The sequence below is a fragment of the Equus asinus genome, chromosome 21 (assembly GCF_041296235.1).
Source record: "Equus asinus isolate D_3611 breed Donkey chromosome 21, EquAss-T2T_v2, whole genome shotgun sequence".
Classification (NCBI taxonomy): Eukaryota; Metazoa; Chordata; class Mammalia; order Perissodactyla; family Equidae; genus Equus; species Equus asinus.
The window spans coordinates 22742461-22756612 of record NC_091810.1 but is presented as its reverse complement, the minus strand read 5'-3'; the positions used below and the strand labels follow the sequence as shown (position 1 = coordinate 22756612).

The following is a 14152-nucleotide window of genomic DNA, read 5'->3' as shown; positions in this document are numbered from 1 at the left end:
ATTAAGAAAGAGCATAAGCTTTGGAGTCCCACAAACCTGGGTCTAGTTTCAGATCTAATCGTAAGCTAGATACACTGAGGCAGGTTGTTTAATCTCCCTCAGTCTCGATTTCCCCAAGAGGACACATTATATATTCCTAGGACCTAGTTCAGTGCCTGGCACATATTGGATCTCCATAAATATGTGTTAAGTTTTTACATACAGTCTAAAAAGTAGCACACAGTACGCACTATACCTGTATCTACACTATACAGGTATCTACAAAAGGTGACAAACTGAAATATGACAATTCTTCAGGATGGAGAGATGCATGCTGGGAAGGAACTATTTGGTTTAAATTAATAAAAAATAATCATAGGTTACTGAGAGAAAAACAGAAAAAAATGACATCGATACAGTAGAACTTTGGGAGGGTGGGGGTAATTCTTAACACTTGAGAGTACCTTTGGGACAAATAAGAAGTAGGAAATGCATACATTTTGTTATTTCCAATTGTAGGTCAAATAAGGGAAAAAATTATTGACATCTTCAGAGAATTCTAAGAATGATATTGTTATGAGCCATGAAACATGGAAGCTCAAAAGTTTGGGTTCCCTCCTGGCATGGGGGGAGGTGACAGCTGAGCGGACATGTGTTCCTTCCTCCCCCAGTGCTTTTTCCTGGTGGAATGGTGGTTTTGACGCAGTCATGACAACTCTTCACCCTTATTAAAGTCGCACAATGGAGCAGGTCACACCAGATTGAAAGCACAAACCCAGGTCAGACTCCAGTCCCCTCCTTCGCCCGTGGTTCCGCAGCCCACCTCCTGGCAGGAAGTGGCGGTCCAATGATTGCCTCCAGAGAGATGGCTGATAACAAAAGCAGACAAAAGTCCATTTCAGGAGAGAGGGCTAGCTGAGCCCCCAAGCGAGGTCACGCCAGTTAGCAGTTAGAAAAGGAGGCATTTCTCACACTTGCTAATGAGGTTGACGCTTGAGAAACATAAACAGGAAGTGGGAGCTCTCCAAGGCGACCTGAAGGAAATCCACTCCCAGCTTGGTCAACGTGTGAATCCCAGTTCTCTAGATTGTCAAGGACACTGCCAATTAAGACCGACCGCCCCCCGCCCCCTACAACTGCCTCCAAGGCGAATCTTCACCCAGTCCCAGCGGTGACCCCAGTTTTCTCCATGCTTCCCACAGCCAGGTCACTCTCCACAGAAGGTGACTGACCCGAGGCGCGGTGGGAAAGGCTCACAGTCATCTCTCAACTTCCCGAACTTGCAGGGCAGGGCAGCGCAGAGGTCAGTGAAATCCCCAGCCAGGCCTTATTTTAGTCATGAATTTCCACTGGCTCCCTCCTCTGACTGCATCAGCACGGCTCGCACCGCGGGCCTGGCGTTTCAGCTGTTTTCCCTGCTCCGGGCTGAGTTAGAAGGTCACAGAGACCGGACTTTTCCGGGGGAGGTAGGCGGGGGCCTCCGGCGGCCTAAGTGAGATTGCAGAGATCTGGGGCCGTTCGGAGGCAGCCTTTCTGCCCCACGCTCTGGGCAGTGGGTTAGCTTCTCCCCCGTCCTGCTCTACCCAGGCATCTTGGTTCGTATTAAATAAAATTAAGCAACAACAACAAAACATCTTTTTTCTCTGTCAGCCAGTGGCACCGATATAATTTTCCCAGGGCTGCCGTCCCCTCATTGCTCGATTTATCCTCTTCCCAGGGGTTCCCGTACACTCCAGGGCAGAAGCTATGTTTGACTCCCCAGTGTTTCTAGCAACGGGCACACTCCTGGCACAGAGTAGGGGGCTCAAACGTGTGTCGACTGAACGGATGCTAAGATTTCACTGTGATGGGCAGACAGTTTTTCTCGCCTCCCTTCCCCTCCTGCTCTGGGTGCAGACCGCACACAGCGCCGCCGAAGTTCCCGGCAGGCGGGGGCATGGCCGACCCCGGAGGGCACACCATGTCCCAGGGCTCCCGGTCCCCCAGCCGGAGCAGAGGGGCTCGCAGTCGGCGGCGCTGCGCCCGAGCCCCGGCCACGTGAAGCGTCACGCCCCGGGCGGCTGGAGGGCAGGCGCTGCCGCCGCGGTTGTGTAACGTCGCAGCCGGAGGGGAGGCGACCCGGACGCCTCTGCTCCGGAGGGGGCAGAGCAGGGAGGGAACACAGGGCACCGCGCCCGGTCTCCTTCTGGGCTTGACTAGCCGAAGGAGGGAGGGGGGCATCCGGGGGGGCGCGCGGGGGTGCCTGGCGGCCCGCAGGCTGTGCCCGGAGCGGAGCTCCCTGGAGCTAGGGGCCCGCGGCGCACACCCTCGGCGGTCAGGTGCGCGCAGCGTGCTCGGCGGCGGCCTCGGCTGCCCCTGCGCTTGGCAGCCCGCCCGCTTCCCATGGGGTGACATCCGCCCCGCCCCTCGGCCCCTCCCCAGGCGGGCAATTCCTGGACGCCGGGCGGAGGGCTGGGGGCAGGGAAGCCGGCACGGAAAGAAACCCCAGCCTCTGGGGAAGGCAGGGGGCTGGGCGACTCCCTCCGCTGCGCGCCGGTTCCTGCGAGCCGGCCGGGCGGGGGAGGAGGAAGAGGGATGGGCTGGAGCGAGCGAGGGGATATTCCTCTCCCGGCTTGAGTCAGACGCGGGCGGATCCGTCCTCCCCCGTTCCCTCCCAGGAGACGGGAACTTACTTCATTTCCCTGGGGCAGGTTCGCCCACGTTACCAACCCCCCCTTCCTCGGACCCCCCGGCTCCCCGGCCTCTCCTAGCTTCCACGCCCCCCACCCGGCTGGGCAGGACCCGGGCCGCGCTGCCACCCCCTCTTCGGGGAAAGGCAGCCGCAGCCGCAGACACCTGGGGGCCCAGGCTGGGGGTGGGGGCTCCCTCGCAGCCGCGGGAGCGTTGTCCAACACGTGAGACTCATGTGATGAAGCCGGGGGAGGGCGGGCAGGTCGCTCCTTCCCTCCCCGGCAGCGGCCAGACGTGCCTGGAGTCACAGGGTAGAACACGTAGCTCCAACCCACCCACACGCTCCCATTTAACCCAGCCCGCAGCCTCTCCATTACTCCTCAGCTCGCCCCCCCCACCCCCCCACTCCGCCCTAACCGCCTCCCCCCCCGCGCGCTCTCCCGCCTCCCCGCCCGCCCCACTTCTCATTCACTTGGCTCGCACGGCGCAGACGGCGCAGGGAGCACACACCGCCAGTCTGTGCGCAGAGCCAGAGCCAGAGGCCGCGGGGACACCATGCACGCCCCCAACTGAAGCAGCAGCACCTCAAAGCCGCAGCTCCCGGCAGCCTAGCGGATTTCAGGGAGCTCAGACTCAGAGGAACCCCTGCGGAGAGACCCTTCCAGGACAGTCCTCACCGCGACGCTCCGCTACTGCAGACAGGAGCGCACAGTGCCCCGGCTCGCCGCGCCATGGAGCGGATCCCCAGCGCGCAACCGCCCCCCGCCTGCCTGCCCAAAGCTCCAGGACTGGAGCCCGGCGACCTACCAGGGTAAGTTGGCACTCCCTGGCCCCTTCCAACCTCAACTCCAGCCCTGCCTTCTGCGCCGCTCTCAACTGGGAGCAGCTCCGGGAGCATCCGGGGGCTCTTGTCTGCCAGGGCTCCTGCAGCCGGTGCGCACGCAAAGTCACGACCCTGCCTGGTCCCTCTCTCTGCAGGATGGATTTTGCCCACATGTACCAAGTATACAAGTCGAGGCGAGGAATGAAGCGGAGCGACGACAGCAAGGTGAGAGCACCGCGCCCCTGGGGACCCCAGCCCCTCGCACGCGCTGAGTTTCCAAGAAAAGTTTTCTCACTTTGAGGTTGGCGGGGGTATGCAAGGGGTGGGCTCAGTGCCTCTACTGAGTGGCATGGAGAAGAAGGGGCAGAAGGTGATTCTGGGTATGACTATGCTCCGCTGCCCCAACTCTTATCCCGCCGCGGGGTAGGGGAGGAAAGGGGGCTCTCACCCCCTTCCTCAGGCGCCCACCTCCTCCTCGTGCGCCTTGCAGGAGACCTACAAACTGCCGCACCGGCTCATCGAGAAAAAGAGACGTGACCGGATTAACGAGTGCATCGCCCAGCTGAAGGATCTCCTACCCGAACATCTCAAACTTACAGTAAGTGAGAAGCTGGCTCCTCTCCAAGCCAGCTCGTCTGCCCGGAGGGCGGGCAGGGGTCACTCGCCGCCTGCAGGCCCCGCGGGGAACTGCAGACCCGACGGCCGGATAGGAGCTGGCGGGTGGCTCTGTTTTGGGGTACCCTTCCTCAGTCCTGGGATTTTCTGCCTGTCTCATCCAAATGAAGTGAGAAGCTCTTGGACTTCTCCAAGTTGGCTCCAACACCAACTGGCCTTCCTTTTCAAGGGTTTAAGACTTTCCCTTCTGGTGATTTTCAGGGTTCTCTAGTTTAACAGACTTGAGCCAACCAGGCAACACGCAGATTTTATTTACCCCCTTCTCTCCGCTGGCCACCCCCCCCCCCCCACCCAACACACACACACCTTTTTAACTAAGCGGACTTGTTTTGGTGTGTAATTTTTACGTCCTGTCCTTTCCTGTCGGTAGCCAACAGCTTACTAGCTTGGCAGCCTTTGGTTGGGGAAAGGAAAAAAAAAGTATTTGAGAAGGAAGAAAAAGCCTGGATGAGCTGGAAGTTATGAAAGGGTGTCAGGAAAGAAGCTAGGGAAAGCCTCTAGGCTGCCAGACATAGTAGACGTCCCTGCTCCCGTTGACACCACTGCAGAGAAACGGCATCTCCAGATCCCCCTTAGTTCAGGTCAGCAGCGGCTGCTGGAGAAATTTATCTGTCAAAGCTTTCTCCTGAGGTAGCTGCCTCTTCCAAAAGGCCTCCAAAGATAGGTGACACTTTTTTGTTCTTTAATTGGAAACATGTATAATATATATTGTTTAAAAACATAATCTATAAACCTAAAACTAAATTTAGTCAACTAGGAAAGGCTATTTCATTTTTTTCCCCCCTTAGAGACATTTCTCATTGCTAATAAATGTCCCAGAGGTGGGACTTTTCTGAGCTCACCGCTGACTGAGGATGTTTTCATTCCAGACTTTGGGTCACTTGGAAAAAGCGGTGGTTCTTGAACTTACCTTGAAGCATGTGAAAGCACTAACAAACCTAATTGATCAGCAGCAGCAGAAAATCATCGCCCTGCAGAGCGGTTTACAAGCTGGTGAGTGCCGGAGCGTGGCTATCATCTCTTAAGAGTTCTAGCACAAACAGAGAGCCTGGGGGCTCGACATCTGGAATAAGAAACAGTCCTGCAACAAACTGCTCATGCACATTTGTTAGGGGAGATGCTGTTTTGTCTTTCCTAAAAGGTCAGACTTTTCATTTGGAATGCTGCTGTGTGCCACCTGGCATGAATGCGTATTAGTCAAATGATAAAATATTTCTCTGGCATTTTGGCTTAAGAGTTTCTGAGTTCTGGGAGATTTTGCCCCCTCCCTTTGAAAGTGCCAAGGCACCTGTAATTTGCATCGTGGGTGTTTTACAGTTCGTCTTCTTAGCCCTCTTTCATTGGAGAATAAATCATGGGTATGCCCCAGTGTCTTCCTGTTTCTCTACTTCCTTATCGCTCGGTGTGTGGTATGATCCTGGCAGGATGACAGCAGGAGTTTTTCCTGCATTTCATGTGGTTCCCTGAATAGCCACTAGGTATCTTGGCGAATTGCACAATCTAATGAAACCACTGAAGTTTCATCATTCGCTTCTCCCGACTTCCAGAGAATCCCAGTCACCTTCTAACCTTCCTGTCTCACCCCTTCCAGATAATACTGTACAGGCCAGGGAGAAATTCTTCCACCCACTCCCTCATTCCATTCTTCTCTGCCCTCCTTTCCAAGACTAGGGTGATGAGAATCACAAAAGCCTAGCAAGCAGGTCTGCCAGTTTCCTCACTGAAAATAGAAAGATGATCACACCTGATTTCCTGGTGGTCGTGGAGAGAATACATGGCCAGGGCTTAGAAACAGCCTTTGAGTTTAAAGCTTACAGCATGACTGCAGCTTTTATAAATCATTGAAAATAAGCTTACTTCAGGTGATCTTGTTCATTCTTTATCTCATTTTATGACTGTCTGGTCTCTGTCCATCTTGCTACAGTGCAATTGAGTTCTATAAATTGGCTCTGACTTAGAACATATCAGGATGTTCATTGCTGTGTTGCTTATAATGAAAACTCCGAACAGTCTATAAATTCAACAAGAGGAGAAATAGCCCGTCTCTATGAATTATGGTCTATTTATATGATGGGATACTATGCAGCCCTTACAATCCTATTTTCTCTCTGGGTGGTAGGATTATGGATGATTTTTAGTTTATTCTTTATCCTTTTCAGTGTAATCCAAATTTTCTCTGGTCATATTACTTTTGGAGTTAGGAACATAAATGAGCAAATGCTATTAATAAAAAGGCAAGCTCCCGGTCTTTGCAGTATAGGTCGCCAGGTGAACCACAGGGCCTTCTGAAATGTCTTCCTTTGGATCTCTGTTGATCCAGGTGAGCTGTCGGGGAGAAATGTTGAAGCAGGTCAAGAGATGTTCTGCTCAGGTTTCCAGACGTGTGCCCGGGAGGTGCTTCAGTACCTGGCGAAGCATGAGAACACTCGGGACCTGAAGTCTTCACAGCTCGTCACTCACCTCCACCGAGTGGTCTCGGAGCTGCTGCAGGGTGGTACCTCCAGGAAGCCGGCAGACCCGGCTCCCAAAGTGATGGACTTCAAGGAGAAACCCAGCTCCCTGGCCAACGGCTCCGAAGGCCCTGGGAAAAACTGTGTGCCAGTCATCCAGCGGACTTTCCCTCACTCAAGTGGGGAGCAGAGTGGCAGTGACACGGACACAGACAGCGGCTATGGAGGAGAATCAGAGAAGGGTGACTTGCGCGGTGAGCAACCATACTTCAAGAGCGATCATGGACGCAGGTTCACCATGGGAGAAAGGATTGGTGCTATTAAGCAAGAATCTGAAGAACCCCCCACAAAAAAGAGCAGAATGCAGCTCTCAGATGATGAAGGCCATTTCACTGGAAGTGACCTGATGAGCTCCCCGTTCCTGGGTCCACACCCGCACCAGCCTCCCTTTTGCCTGCCCTTCTACCTGATCCCACCCTCAGCAACTGCCTACTTGCCCATGCTGGAGAAGTGCTGGTACCCCACCTCGGTCCCAGTGTTGTACCCGGGCCTCAACGCCTCCGCTGCAGCCCTCACCAGCTTCATGAACCCAGACAAGATCTCGGCCCCCTTGCTCATGCCCCAGAGACTCCCTTCTCCCTTGCCTAGCCATCCGGCCCTCGACTCTTCTGCCCTGCTCCAAGCTCTGAAGCAGATCCCCCCTTTAAACTTAGAAACCAAAGACTAAACTCTTTAGGGGATCCTGTTGCTTCGCTTTCCTTCCTCCCTACTTCCAAAAAAAAAATGTGTTTGTGAGTGCAGCGAAATTGTTCCCGTGTGTGTGCCGAGATAATCTGAGGCATGGAGAGAAAATTCGGGGTGTGTGTGTGTGTGCGTGCGTGCGTGCACATCGTGTGTTGGTATAGGACATTGAAGCTCCTTTTGGCGTAGGGAAGACATGAAGGATTGCCTGACATCGGGAGGTTTGGGGGCTTGTAGCAGACCTCTGGGCTCTTCCCCACCCAGAGAATAGCCCCCTCTGATACAAAACAGCTGGATTTCCAAAAGCTTCAGACTCTTGGTGTGTGAGTCAGTCTTCGCTTTGGGAGCTGGGTCTTGTGGCTTTGAGAAAAAGGTACTTTCAAAAGAGGGCTTTCCAGAGTGCAGCTCCCAGCCAGCTCTTGTGACCCCACCCTTCTCCCTTTTATTGTCTCAGTGACTCACCATACAGGGAGAGGGCACCCAGACTGAGCTTTCTGCAAAGTGGTGAGGTAGCAGACACTGGCACAGCACGGCAGTGGTTTGGGGAGATTTCCGCAGGTCTGCTCCCCACCCCTGCCTCGGATGAATAAAGAGAATGTAGTTCCCTCCTCAGGCTTTCGTGGTTAGCTTACCGAGGAACTGGGCCCCCTGGTACAAGCCGAGCTGCCAGGGAATGAGGGAGGAGTCCCTGGGGCCTCTGGCACCTGTTTCTAGGTCTCATCTAGAAACAGTCTTGCTGTCCAGGGAACCAAACCACGGTCGGAGAGCTCCAGACGCCTATTTCCCAGCACCCCAAAGTGCATCCAGCCAAGTAACTAATTGCTGCCTTCAACAAGCAGAGCTGGAGTCCGTTTTCAGTTCTATCTCCAAACTCCTTTCCACCAAGCTTAGCTTCTTAAAGGCCTAACAGGCCCTTGGCACAGCAAGATCCTTTCTGCAGGCTGATTCCCCTCGCCCGGCAGCATCTGGAGTGGCCTGATGGCTAAAAACGATTCTGTCTCCTTCAAAGAAGTTTTATTTTTGGTCCAGAGTACTTGTTTTCTGACTTGTCCAGCCAGCCCTGCACCAGCGTTTCAAAAAATGCACTATGCTTGATCGCCGATTGTGGTTTAACTTTTTCTTTTCCTGTTTTTATTTTGGTATAACGTCGTTGCCTTTATTTGTAAAACTGTTATAAATATATATTATATAAATATATTAAAAAGGAAAATGTTTCAGATGTTTATTTGTATAATTACTTGATCTACAAAGCGAGAAAAATGAATGTATTCCTGTTTTTGAAGAGAAGAATTTTTTTCTCTAGGGAGAGGTACAGTGTTTATATTTTGGAACCTTCCTGAAGGTGTAAAATTGTAAATATTTTTATCTATGAGTCAATGTTAAGTAGTTGTTTTAAAATACTTAATAAAATAATCCTTTTCCTGTGGAAGAGAAAGATGGTCTTCTGCGTTTTTTAAAAATAACCCCATCGTGTGATGTGGCTGTCTCCTTCTGCCCTCCTCTTTTGGCTGAAGGCAACAACTAGTTAATCTTGTGTCATTTCATTCAGCTTTCCACGTGCCTGGTATTCAGTCAGACAGAATAAGCTTAGTCAATTTAGTAGGTAAATATTTGTTTAATCTTTTTCTTTGACTAACCACTGCCAGAGGATCACAATCATCTGATGCCTCCTTCCAGACTTGAGCAAAAAGTATATTTTTCCCCCAGTCTACTTTTGTCATGGTCCTTAGAACTTGACAGAAAATCCAAGTATGAAATTGTGGGCCTTCGTGTCTGGGGGGCTTGCTGGAGGGGGAGGCACATTGAGAAAAGATTTAATGGGTTATTATGCAATAATAATTATGCCGGGGAGCACATCTCTTTGCCAAGGCAGTCTAACTTTTTCGAGTCTAGCAAGGTCTGATGGATTTGCCATATCCTGTCTTCTTGCTGCTGAAGGCAACATTCCATAATTATTTTCTACATCCTTCCTGGACTTCCTCTCATTGGGTGTGTTTGTGCGTGAATGAACATTACCGTTCCTTAGTCAAGTGCTCTTAGGAAAAAAAGAAAAAATTTCATGGGAAATGACCCGGCTGAGTATTTTTGCCTCTCCCCTTCTCCCTCAGAGGTGTCCTGATGTTTCCTGACGGCCAGCGCCTGGCTTGTCATGCTCCAGATCTCAAAGCATCCGAGTCTTCCAGAACCCTGTGGTCATCTGGAGCCCATGCGGGGAACCTGTCCCCAGGGAGTTCTCAGCCGGGGGAAGGCACCACCTGCCCCTCAAAACTGTTTGCTTCAAATGTCACCTTCCCTCTCTCCCGATGAGCCCACAGGCGAGAGCAAGCATTGCCTGGCTTGTGTGAGACATAGAACGCACGGTGGAAAAGGCACAGTTGTCCCCAGGCAGCACCGAGTCGTGGAACGAGCCCCGGACCAGGACTCAGTGAGCTGAGTGGTCTGTCATCTTCCCCTCCACGCCCGTTTGTGACGAGGTAAAAGAACATTGTGAGCCCTCCTCACTGTCCTATAGCAGGCAGATGGCACATTCTGTCAGTCCCTCTTTCTCCAGCTTCTCAGGGCCAGCTCTCCTGCCTGCTAAGACTCTGAATTGCTAGGGTTTTCTTGCTAGACTTTTCCGGTAAAAACCTTAGCACGTCAAGTCTATCCCGGGGATGAGCATGGGGCTGACATCAAGAGGGAATCTGCATGCCCCGCTCTCTGCTGGGCCGTGACTCAGGGCGTAGCTGCGGGGCCAGAAGGAAGTGGTTGGAGCAACCTGCACTATAAAAGGTCTTGCGGGTTCAGCACATCGTCACCCCAGAATGCCCCTCCTGGAGTCTGCCCCTCTCCAGCAGCCCCACGGGCGGCCGCTGCCCCCCTGCCTCCTGTCTGTGTCTGCTTCTGGTTTGCCCTTGACCTTCCTTCTAGCCCAGCGGCAGCAGGTTCCAAGTGGCTCAGAGGGCGCCGAGGAGGGAGGGTTCGTCCCCCAGCCTGTCGCCCGCCCGCTCCGCACCGGGAGACCTCCGTGCACAGTGGGGTGCGAGCGCGGGGCCCGGAGCGCCGGCGGGAGGAGGGGCGCGAGGCTGCGGCCCGGCTGCGCGCAGACAGGGCGGGAGCCCCGGGCCTGCCGGGCTGGGCTCACCCCGCGCTGACCCGCCTCGCCTGTTGACACAACGTCACGTTTCCGACTGCAGCGCTTTCATGTGCGGCCCGCGGCTAAATGCGGCTGCCGGTTCCTGGAAGCAGACGTGCCTGGCACCGCGTCAGCAGAAACCCGATCCCCGGGGAAGCTGGGCAAGGCCACCGGCCCGCGGCCCCCAGAACAGCCTGGCAGCGGGCGCCGGGCAGCCCCCCCGCCGCGCCCAGCGGGAGGGAATCCGAGCGCTCTCCCGCAGGGCCGGGAGGCAGGCCCGGGTGCGGTAGGGAGCCGGAGCAGAGCAGGGCCCTGGGACAAGAGCCTAATTAACTAGAAGCTAGACGCTTCCCACGGGTCATCGCTCATTAACGAAGCCTCACCACCAAAAAGGACCATTAGGAGTACTATTATAATTCACATTTTGTAGATAAATAAAAGCAGGCTCAGAGAGGGTAGGTAACTTGTCTAAGGTCACACAGCTTCAGAGTCACTAAACCATTAGCGAGATAGCGAATATGTTTAATTGTGACTCTCCTTAATCGGATCCAAGGTGAACGATTTCAGAATCTGGTTGTTAATAATAGTAGTAATAATACAAATACTATCACTGCTAACAGCAAACATGTTTGTAGCACTTACTATTTGCCAGATGGTCTTCAAAGCTCTCCACATTACAGTAACTTAATTTTCACAGCAACTCCATGAAGTAGGTATAATTATTCCCCTTATATGGTTAACAAAATGCAGGCACAGAGAGGTTAAGTAACTTGCATAAAGTCACACAGCTCCACTGGTGAATTGAAATTTAAGCCTAGGCAATTTGGCTTCAGAGTCTGTGTGCTTAACTGCAAAACCACACTGCCCTTCTCGCTAAATAATAGTACATATAGTAGTAATAATAATAGTAAAAATAGTCATAATTGCAATAAATTAGTAATTGGTAATAATTACTACCATATTTTGAGTACTTTCCCTATGCCAGGCACTATAGTAATCACTTTGTGTGAATTGTCTCTACTTCTTATAGCAACTGTGCATGGGAAATATTAATATGCCCCTTTTGCAGATGAGGAAACGAGCTCAGAGAGGGGAAATGCCTCACCTGAGGTGACACAGCCTATGAAGGACAGAGCCATGCCCTTTCTCTGGTATGGACTACTTCTAACCTGAGCTGCTGTGAGGTTGGGTTGGGACCTGCACTATCTCATTTAATCCTCAGAACAGCCCTGTGGAGGAGTCACTGTGACCCCCGTCAGTGCCCGGACAAGATAACTGAAGCTCAGAGTAAAACTTCAGTCGCGGGGCGCGTAGCGATGGGGACGCGTTCTGAGAAGTCGTCGTTGGGCTATTTCGTCATTGTGTGAACATCACAGAGTGTGCTCACACAAACCCAGATGGCATGGCCTGCCACACCCCTAGGCTGGATGGTACATACCTTACGGGACCACCAGCGTATGTGCGGTCTGTCACCGACGGTCTGTCTGTCATTATGCGGCGCCTGACTGTATTTGCCCTACTCTTTATTGCTTCCTTACAAGTGCCCCCCTTCCATCCCACAGTCAAAACGGGCCAATTCTCTAGGTAAAGAACTAACCTGGCAGGACTGTCGGGGTCTCTGGGGGCCCCCATAGGTTGACCGTGCTGGGAACCAGAATCTGGGTTTGAGGAAATGATGTCTTGAAGTGTTCTGTAGGAGGGGCATTCCTTTTCTCACTCTCTCTAGGGGAGGAGCGGCAGAGGTGGAGGGGCAGGAGCTACACGTGGACCACCGGGAGCGAGGCACATCTGGGGGCTCGGGGGAGGCCGGGGCTGAGGCCCACGCTCCCTTGCTGGAAGGGAAGCTGGGCAAGCTGGGAGACCAGGCCCCTGCAGCTCCCGTCCCTGTCCACGGCTTCAGCCCGCCCGCACCCGGGCCCATCTCTCCAGCCTTTGGCCGTCTCCCAGTCCTTGGCTGGTGAGGGGTAAGAAGAGGCCACTTGGCTCTGTGGAATGGGGCCAGGCCCTCAGGTTGGAGCTGGACGTGCTGCCAGGCTCCTCCTCGGGCCTCTGGAGCCCCCTGCGAGCTCATAGAGACAGAATATGTTGAGTTCCCAAGTGGTTTCGTATAAAGGCTATGTGTTAACAGGATCGAGGTGCTCTTCCAAGACCCAGAATCCCCTGGGGTGCCACGTGGCATGGAGGGAGGGAAGGTTCTGGGCGTCTCACCCCCTCTTTGGCTGGAGCAGCCTCCTTTTTCTGTCTCATACGTCATGATGGTTTGTTTGAACAGGAGTTGCATTGCTAAAAAACATCACAAAGAGCCATGGGCTTCACCTCGCCCAGCTCTTTCTCTAGAATCCAGAGGGAGACTGAGGCCACTCCAAACCACCCCCCACCTCCCCCAGCACTACCCCCTGTTTATCCCACGCCATCTGTTTGGCCCGACTACCGCAGCAGAACATGAGACGGTGTGGCCTCGCCCATCGGCTATGGAAGCCACTGACATGCTTGTCTCGCGGCGGGGCCATCCAGTCTTGTGATGTGGCTGGATGGGGGCCCAGAAGGTTTCTTCCACTATAGATGGGGCCCTCCCTTCCCGGAGGAATCTTAGCAAAGACATTGAGGTGGGACGTCAGGGAATGACTCACTAGGCTGGCAGGTAGGGGTCAGCCTCTGGCTGTGGCCAGAGTGATGGGGACAGCCAGCCTCTGCTACTCTAAGTCCCCGCCCCTCTCTCCGACCCTCCACTCTGCTTTGAGACGGTGAAACGGAAGGAACTTGTGCTTGTTTATTTGTTTGAAGAGCAAATGCTTTTTTTTTTGAGATCGTATTATGATGGTATATGGAGGTAGGGATTATGCAAGGTTCTCTGGGGAATTCAAGGGGGAAAAAGTGGGAAGGCTACTCCCTTTCCAGAAAAAAAAAAAATGTGTTTCTTAAAGTTTTTAATAAAATATCTGCTATTTTTACATCTTTTTTTACTATGGAGAATTTAAAAGGTATACAGAAGTAAGCAGACACAACAAAAAGAAAAACCATTCAATTTAAAAATGGTCAGAGAACATCAGTAGGGATTCTCCAAAGAAGATATACAAATGGCCAATAAGCACATGAAAAGATGCTCAACATCATTAGTCATCAGGGAAATGCAAATCAAAACCACAATGAGATACCACTTCACACCCACTAGGATGGCTGTAATAAAGAAAAAACAAAACGGAAAATAATGAGTGTCGTCGAGGATGTGGAGAAATTGGAACCTTCGTACGTTGCTCGTGGGGACGTAAGATGGTTCAGCCGCTGTGGAAAACAGTTTGGTGGTTCCTCAAAAAGTTAAACACAGAATTACCCTATAACCCTGCATTCCACTCCTTGGTATGATACCCCAAAGAATTGAAAATACGTACTCCGTATGCACACTCACGACAGCTATTCACAATCGCCAAAAGGTGGAAACAGCCCAAATGTTATCAGCAAACAAACAGATAAACAAAATGTGGTGTATGTGTATACAGTAGACTAAAACGGAATCAAGTACTGATATATGCTACAACATGGATGAACCTCGGAAACGTGGTGCCCAGGAAAGGAAGTCAGGCACCGAGTCCCATATTGTATGATTCCATTTGTATGAAATATTCAGAATAGATAAATCCATAGTGATAGAACACAGACTGGTGGTTGCCAGAGGCTGAAGGAAGAAGAACTGGGGAAAAA

The 14152-nt window shown here is 52.5% G+C and overlaps 1 protein-coding gene across 1 annotated transcript; it reads left to right on the top strand.

Annotated features, from left to right (window-relative positions):
* The first annotated feature begins 2271 nt into the window (after positions 1 to 2271).
* BHLHE40 (basic helix-loop-helix family member e40) lies at positions 2272 to 8557 on the top strand. The gene is made up of 5 exons (XM_014868372.3): positions 2272 to 3460; positions 3628 to 3697; positions 3963 to 4070; positions 5017 to 5140; positions 6468 to 8557. The coding sequence occupies exons 1-5, from the start codon at positions 3381 to 3383 to the stop codon at positions 7322 to 7324; spliced, it is 1239 nt and encodes a 412-aa protein (XP_014723858.1). The 5' UTR covers positions 2272 to 3380; the 3' UTR covers positions 7325 to 8557.
* Positions 8558 to 14152: the final 5595 nt, after the last annotated feature.

What these genes read in the sequence shown, in the direction of transcription:
- BHLHE40 (XM_014868372.3), top strand. Translation starts at nt 3,381, where the DNA reads ATGGAGCGGATCCCCAGCGCGCAACCGCCCCCCGCCTGCCTGCCCAAA. An exon ending in GAGCCCGGCGACCTACCAGG is followed by an intron (nt 3,461 to 3,627) that starts GTAAGTTGGCAC and finishes CTCTCTCTGCAG; the next exon opens with GATGGATTTTGCCCACATGT. An exon ending in CCGAACATCTCAAACTTACA is followed by an intron (nt 4,071 to 5,016) that starts GTAAGTGAGAAG and finishes TTTTCATTCCAG; the next exon opens with ACTTTGGGTCACTTGGAAAA.